Below are 7,662 nucleotides of genomic sequence, written 5' to 3'. Positions count from 1 at the left end.
AACAGAAAAAAATTATTAGGGATCAAAAACAAATTTCGGTATATATTAGGAATTATTAGCATATTTAAGCCTAGATTTTTTACCTAATGAATATGATTCTCATCACACAAGAATTCACATTCCCACCCTCTTGGAAAAAATTCAATACAATATCATATAAACATTAAAATATCTCACTTAGTTGGAAATTAAAGATATCAAATAATATTTTTCGATTACCTTCAAATAAATATGAAAATAATATTCTCATTTCCACATTTAAAAAATGTTACAAGATTTTATAAAACAAATGCTCCCATATAAAACTAAGCAAATCATGTGATTTATATGTCACTTTTCCTTTCTTTATCCCATTTGCCAAACTCAACTCTATTATTTATATTTAAAGACAGGAATTAGTTTTTTCTATATGTATAAAGATATTGATAAAATACATTTATATTATTTTTAAAATGATTTCTTATCTATTTATCTAACTTTAATTATCAACAACAAAAAATATCAACTAAAATTGCTTGGCTACACCTTATTGTAAAGTAAGATAATATCTATGTCAATCAGGTGAAGGATATTTTAGTTTAAACTAAAATTTTGAATTTATTATTATAAGGTCAAATGATGACAGTATAGGTACTTCGTTTTGTCCTTTGACTTCATATCTCCTTGGTGTCTCCACATGACTCTTTCTTCGTTTCCGGCTCACTTTTCTCATTAAACAACCACCCACTAATTACTTCATTCCGTTAACATTTGTTTTTTTTTTGTTAATATTTTACAGCTTTGTTTTTTCGTTAATTATTTCATAGTCAAAGAAAAAACAATTTACATTGCAAAAAAAAAGGGACTAAGCACATGGCATGTGTATTAATTGTGCACATGGAGACGTCATTTTATAGAAGAATAAATGTTTAAATATATTTTTGGTCTTATAATTTATTTTTTTTTATTTTTGAATTTTGTTTCTTTATAAAATGTGTTTATTTTATTTAGGTAACACTTTAAATAATAAAAAAATATTTTGAACAATAAAAAATATTATCTAAAATAATTTAATGACAAAAAATAAAATAATCATATTTTATAAGGATTAAAATAAATAAAAAATTATAAGAGATAAAATGAAGAAAATACTAAATTAAAGACATTAAAAATATTTTAAAACAAAAAATAAACAGAGAATTTTATCTTTTCCTAAAACGGTGGGCACATATCTTGACAGCTAAAAGTCTTTACTAGTTGTATGTTTTTTCAAACATCGTAACTATTTTTTCTTCATGATTATTTTTCATGTCCCATTCCTTCAATAATAATAATTTATTTATAGTAGTATTATTAATTTAGTCAACGATTTTGGAATTGTTCATCATGAAAATTATAAGTCCCCACTCTAAATAAATATCCATTATTCTCCTTACGGTTCTTCTTACTTTGGAATATTCACAACCACTCTTCAGTACGTAAGTGAGAGGAGCAAAACCTAAGAAACAGGTTTGATACTAATTGTTTCTCTTTTTCTAAAACGCAGCGTCGTTTTGTTTTTTATTTCTGTTATGACACCGTCTCACAGGACACGTTGCATTGCGCAGGATGGGGAGAGACGGTGAGATTGACGGCGGAGTGCGGCGGAGAGGATGCACGTTCAGGCGGAACGACTTCTTCCCGGAGGAGTCGTTCAAGAGTTGGGGAAACTACGCTCGAGCGGTGCTGGAGACGCCGTGGAGGCTGAAGGATCGTGTGGTGACGCGATCGGAGGACCAGACGGAGTTGGTGGAGATGAAGGCTCGTAGCAACCACGAGATGAAGAAAACGCTGAACTGGTGGGACCTCATGTGGTTCGGAATCGGTGCCGTCATTGGCTCCGGCATATTCGTCCTCACTGGCCTCGAGGCAAGGACGGCGGTCGGACCCGCCGTCGTGCTCTCCTACGTCGTTTCCGGCGTCTCCGCCTTGTTCTCGGTGTTCTGCTACACCGAGTTCGCCGTCGAAATTCCCGTCGCAGGTTCCGTCTCTAGCACTCTTGCTTCCTTTTTTTTACCTATTTGTATTTGGTTTTTGTATATTTTGCGATCTCAGTAATTAATTTCTTTATCTGAATTTTTAGTATCAAAATACTGCACGTAAATTAAGATGCGTCATCCTAATTGACAACTGTTACAAGAGTATTCAATAAAAAAATGAAATAATTATAAGACAGTGGGTTGGTGGATCAACGATTATAAACTGCGTAGAATATTAGGTTAGTGGACCTTTGGTGAAATAATTAACTCAGTAACGAAGTGCATGTGCTGATAAAAAGAAAAGAAAAGAAAAAACTAACCACTTGCATGTAAATCGGTAATCGGTATATATTGTTTTTTTTCCTTTTCCTAAAAAATCATAATTTTAAAATAAAAAAAAGATACTACTACTATATCTTTTTTTTTTTAAAAAAAGTTATAACATATTGAATTATTGATTCACTTAAAAAATTGCTCTGTAATGTACGGTTTAAGCGGGATTCTTCTGTGATAGCTCAAGGTCACGCACCAACAAATTTTCTTACCCCAATAGTCATAATTATTAGTACATGACCCACACAACCAATGAAACAACATATACTAAAGGATCATATATACTTTGTGAATAAAATAAATTGGGACGATAATTGGTTTTCTTATTTTATGCTATATGACAATTTTAGCATAATATATATACATATATATATGATCCAAAGCTCGAGCAAAGCTCGATGGATTTTACGGTGAGTGTACTAGTCCAATGTGTTAGCTTAGAGAAAATAAAGTCCACCAAACGTGTAGAATTGTGTTAGTCCAAAGAAGATAGCGTCCCCCAAGCTATATGAAAGAGACGACCAACTCAATCATTAATGTTGATAAACGTTGGAGTCAAAGATTTAACTAGAAGCCACCATAGGGGTTAATGGTTGTGTTTTGATGTAACTACCTCACTGTACAACTTGTACAGTGTAGATGACTATTTACTATATTAATACATATACTTTGATGTTAAAAAAAATGTAGAGAGCATAAGATTTTAGGTTCAAAGAAAAGCAAGACAAAATGCAACTGGGAAAAATACAACGAGTCAAAGTACCCTCAGTATCCTCTAGGACCCAGTTTTATGGGCATGCTTGTTATAATAACTAACCAATGGAAAAATGTTAATAAGCATGAGCAAAAAAAAAGAGAGAAAAATATATAGAGTTTAAAATGAAAGGTGCCAGTGAGGTATTTAAAATGAAGACATTACTCTAACGAATTAGACACATCAAGTGTAATGTATCTCCAAATTTTACGAGACAATATACTATTGGCTCTTCTAAAATGGGAGAAGAAAACTGCTACTATTTCGCACTAATCCTTTTTCGTTACAACTAATAACCATTTTGTGTCCTTTACATTTTTGTCAGGCGGATCATTTGCGTACTTAAGAGTCGAACTGGGAGACTTTGTGGCCTACATAGCTGCCGGAAACATCCTCCTCGAGTATGTAATAGGCGGCGCTGCTGTGGCTCGGTCATGGACCTCTTATTTCGCCACCCTTTGTGGCAAACACCCTGATGACTTTCGTATAATAGCCCACAACATGAACCCCAACTATGGCCATCTTGACCCTATAGCCATTGGAGTCCTCATAGCCATAACTATCCTTGCAGTGTACAGCACCAAAGGCTCTTCCATCTTCAACTTCATTGCCACAATCTTTCACTTAATTGTCATTGTCTTCATCATCATCGCAGGCCTCACCAAGGCCAACACCGAAAACTACGCCAACTTTACTCCTTTTGGAGTTCGTGGTGTGTTCAAAGCTTCAGCTGTTCTTTTCTTCGCTTATGTGGGCTTTGATGCTGTCTCAACCATGGCTGAAGAAACAAAGAACCCTGCCAGGGACATTCCCATTGGTCTTGTGGGCTCAATGGTAATTACCACCTTGGCATATTGCTTGCTAGCAGTGACACTATGCCTCATGCAAAACTACACTGACATTGACAAGGATGCTCCCTACTCTGTTGCGTTTAGTGCTGTGGGAATGGATTGGGCTAAGTACATTGTTGCATTTGGGGCTTTGAAGGGAATGACCACTGTGTTATTGGTGAGTGCAGTGGGTCAAGCTCGTTACCTAACCCACATTGCACGTACCCACATGATGCCCCCATGGTTTGCTCATGTTGATGAGAGAACTGGGACACCCATGAATGCCACAATCTCAATGCTTGCAGCTACAGCTGTGATTGCTTTCTTCACTGATCTTGGAATTCTCTCCAACCTTTTGTCAATTTCTACTCTTTTCATCTTTATGCTTGTGGCTTTAGCGCTTCTAGTGCGGCGCTATTATTCAAGTGGGTTAACCACAAAAGAGAACCAAGTGAAGCTCATTGTGTGCCTTATGCTGATTTTGGGGTCTTCATGTGCTATTTCTGCATACTGGGCAAGCAGTGATGGTTGGGTTGGGTATGCAGTTTCTGTGCCGTTGTGGATTTTAGGGACTGGGGGTCTTTGGCTTTTTGTTCCACAGGCAAAGCAACCGAAACTTTGGGGGGTGCCTTTGGTTCCATGGCTACCTTCTTTATCTATTGCTATTAACATATTCCTTCTTGGCTCTATTGATAAAGATTCATTTATCAGGTTTGGGGTCTGGACAGGGTTTCTCTTGGTATACTATGTGCTATTGGGGTTACATGCTTCTTATGACACGGCAAAAGTGTTCGAGAGCAAGAAAAGTTCTGTGGATGTTGACAAGCAGTGGAATAAGGTGGAAGAAGGAGCAAAAGGGGAAGTATCTCTTACAGCAGTTTCAAATGATTGAAGTGTAAAAAGGTTGTTGTAACTAGACAATAGGCTTCTGCAAATAATATCTTACGGTTATAATATTCTAATTAGTTGATGTGTGTATTCGTCGAAAACAAAGTTGTGGGACGTGTGAATACGTTTGTTATTTGTGATGCTAAATTAAGTGTAGAGTGTTCCATACATACGCCTTTTAATTTGTGGAATTGATCATTACTCAACAAATTGAAACATTTTCCTACAGAATTTGGTAAACCTCAAACAGAAACTTGCAAAGCTTTATATATATAGTGGTAAGAAGTATTTTCTTGATCAGCCAACAAAGAAAAAATATATAACCAAGGCACAAGGGGTGCCGAACCCAAGTACAGACACAAGAACCAAAGTACATAAACTTTTGCTTGTCTAAAAGAATTGTAGTACTACTCGAAAGTGTCATATGAAGTATAGATACATCAAGATAAAGCTCAATGCGCAAATTATGAGAGAAAGCAAAAAGCTGGAGAAGAAATGGCAAATCTAAAGCAAACCATTGGCTAAAGAGCAATTAGCGAATTGTCTCACTTTAGATGTAGCATCTGTGAAAGTTTGAGATATCTTAGCATACTCATCCTCTGCTCTAGCCAGTGACTCCTTGCAAGCAGTCTCTTTATCACATAATATTTGAAACTTTGCTGCCACTGCATTTTTTTCTTCAACGCATTCTTCCAATTCTCTCTTGACAGTTTCAATGATCTTTTTGCTGATATGTTTTTTCTCTTTTAGCATGGAAGACTGATTAAGAATCTGCCTTGCCTCGAGTATCTCTTCCAGTCTTAATTGAAGCCACTCAATGTTCACTTTCATACATATCATTTGCAAGACCAATCATTCTGTGTAGCTTATTTTCTGTGATTTCATAAAGATTCTTGTCTTGCAAGTCTGAGATAATGTCGCATATCATCTCCAATAACATTGAACGGAATATCATTGTCGATACCGTACAATTCTCAAAAACGTCTCCATGCTTAATGATAAATTTTCTTACGATGGACTCCAATTCCGGCCTTACTTGATATCCTTCAACTTCAACTGTGTCCAATGATGAGCTTTGTCCAACAGAATTAACCTCATCACCTTCATTGTCCATTTCAGTTCGGTTGAGGCTGAAAAGTGAGAATGGATATTCAAGCACAGCCAAAGGTTTCTGCTCAGGAGGGCACTCAAAAGACTTTGACTGAACATCGAACACAGACCAATAATGTGCAAATTAGAACTAAACCAATGATAAGGTAAAGAGAAAGAACAGCTCATTGCACATCCGTTTATTATGTTACTAACATTCACAAGAATGAAAAAAACATTTGAATTTTGAGTATCAAACGTACAAGTACAAGTCTTATTTATCCATCATCTCCCTTTAACAAACATAAACTTTTTAGATGTGGAGACTGAAGTAACTTTTGTGCAGCTTTGCTACAGTTTCCATAACTTAGGGATCATAGTCGAATTTTCTTGAATCAATAAAATAAGGGGATGATAAGCAATCTTCGACCTATTGAAGAGGTTTCGCATTAATGTTATAAACAACTATAAGAGTTGCATGAAAGCTAGCTTGTGCACTAGTAAATGAAGAATTTTTCCCTTTACGTTTTCTAAGTTAATTATGTGAGTTTGGAGACTTTTTTGTTTTGTTTTTTTGTTTTCCTTTTCAACTTTTTGAAGAGTGGCAGAGGAGTAGTTTAACACATCAACGTTTTGATTGATGCGAGCGAGCAAGTGAGGAAAAAGAAATGTTGGGTACAATGTTAAAAATATAAATAAAAAAGCTCATGATCAACAAATCAAGAAAAATTGTAGGGACATTAAAAATCATCCATACATGTCAAGGAGCTGCTAATTAAACCAATATAACAGAGAAGAATAAAAGGAAATGTCTGACTATAAATAAAGTTAATTACTTTTCATGAGTGGTGGAGAAAAATCAACCAAAGTTCATATTTTTACTAATTTATTTCCACCAAAGTGCATGCGTTCATTAAACATTTTCATTTTTTGTAGAATAAATAATAGTACTCACAAACACACACAGATGCTGCAAGCTAGGCTCATGCATAACCACATACAACATTTGGAAACATGACTTACCTTGGTGGGTGCATCAGAGTGAGAAGACATGATCAGTCCAAGAAAGAGGAGGTTCAGCAGGCACAGGGCAACTAAGAATCCGTTTCTACCTCAGCTCCTGAGATTTTTCACAAAGGCCACCAAGAAATTAAAGCACCATTCTAAGTGTTTTGTGCACGTGACACTCCTCTTATTCTTACTTCTTGTTAGTGTTATGTTACTATTACCTACCTACAAGACTCAATAAGGCTAAGAAGATAGCTTCTGAAGACTTTGGGGGTTAATTAAGTTTTAGTTACTCAACTTCTTCGGATTCTAATTTTTAGTCTCCTAAAATTTATTTAACAACTTTTAGTGCTATGTTAATTTTCTGCGAATATTTTTAGTCTCTTATTTTTTTTATATATATTTTTAGTCTTTGATTTATTTTTATTACTCAAATTTAATTCAAAATATATAAAAAATGAGAAACTAGAAATGAAAAAAATAAGGAATAATCTTAAACAATAAAATAAATGAGGGACTAAAATGAAGAAAAATAATTAAAGGACTAAAAATGTTGATGAAAATTAATGGATGACTAAAGTTTATTTAAAAACTTTTGAACGACTAAAAATTAGAATTAAAAAAAGTTGAGACACTAAAAATTTAATTAATTTTTTTTCATACCTCCCTATTTACCAAGAAGAAACTTAGACACGGTTGCTCTTTGAATTATTTTTCAATTAAAATTACAGTTCAAATAGATAATTCACATAATAAAGATTTA

The 7,662-nt window shown here is 34.6% G+C and overlaps 1 protein-coding gene and 1 pseudogene across 2 annotated transcripts; one reads left to right on the top strand and one right to left on the bottom strand.

Annotated features, from left to right (window-relative positions):
* The first annotated feature begins 1,335 nt into the window (after positions 1–1,335).
* Positions 1,336–4,953, top strand: LOC100794163 (cationic amino acid transporter 1). 2 transcript variants are annotated; one of them, XM_026129602.2, is made up of 3 exons: positions 1,336–1,488; positions 1,568–1,999; positions 3,410–4,953. In XM_026129602.2, exons 2-3 carry the CDS (start codon positions 1,588–1,590, stop codon positions 4,804–4,806), a joined length of 1,809 nt encoding a protein of 602 aa, XP_025985387.1. In that variant the 5' UTR covers positions 1,336–1,488; positions 1,568–1,587; the 3' UTR covers positions 4,807–4,953. The 2 variants fall into 2 exon arrangements, with proteins under 2 accessions (XP_025985387.1, XP_003531311.1); XM_003531263.5 differs by having other exon boundaries at positions 1,349–1,488; positions 1,587–1,999.
* Positions 4,861–7,163, bottom strand: LOC106799724 (uncharacterized; annotated as a pseudogene).
* Positions 7,164–7,662: the final 499 nt, after the last annotated feature.

The sequence above is a fragment of the Glycine max genome, chromosome 8, assembly GCF_000004515.6.
Source record: "Glycine max cultivar Williams 82 chromosome 8, Glycine_max_v4.0, whole genome shotgun sequence".
Classification (NCBI taxonomy): domain Eukaryota; kingdom Viridiplantae; phylum Streptophyta; class Magnoliopsida; order Fabales; family Fabaceae; genus Glycine; species Glycine max.
The sequence above is the reverse complement of the archived record's forward strand: the minus strand, read 5'-3'. Positions and strand labels throughout refer to the sequence as shown.

What these genes read in the sequence shown, in the direction of transcription:
- LOC100794163 (XM_026129602.2), top strand. Translation starts at nt 1,588, where the DNA reads ATGGGGAGAGACGGTGAGATTGACGGCGGAGTGCGGCGGAGAGGATGC. An exon ending in CGTCGAAATTCCCGTCGCAG is followed by an intron (nt 2,000 to 3,409) that starts GTTCCGTCTCTA and finishes CATTTTTGTCAG; the next exon opens with GCGGATCATTTGCGTACTTA.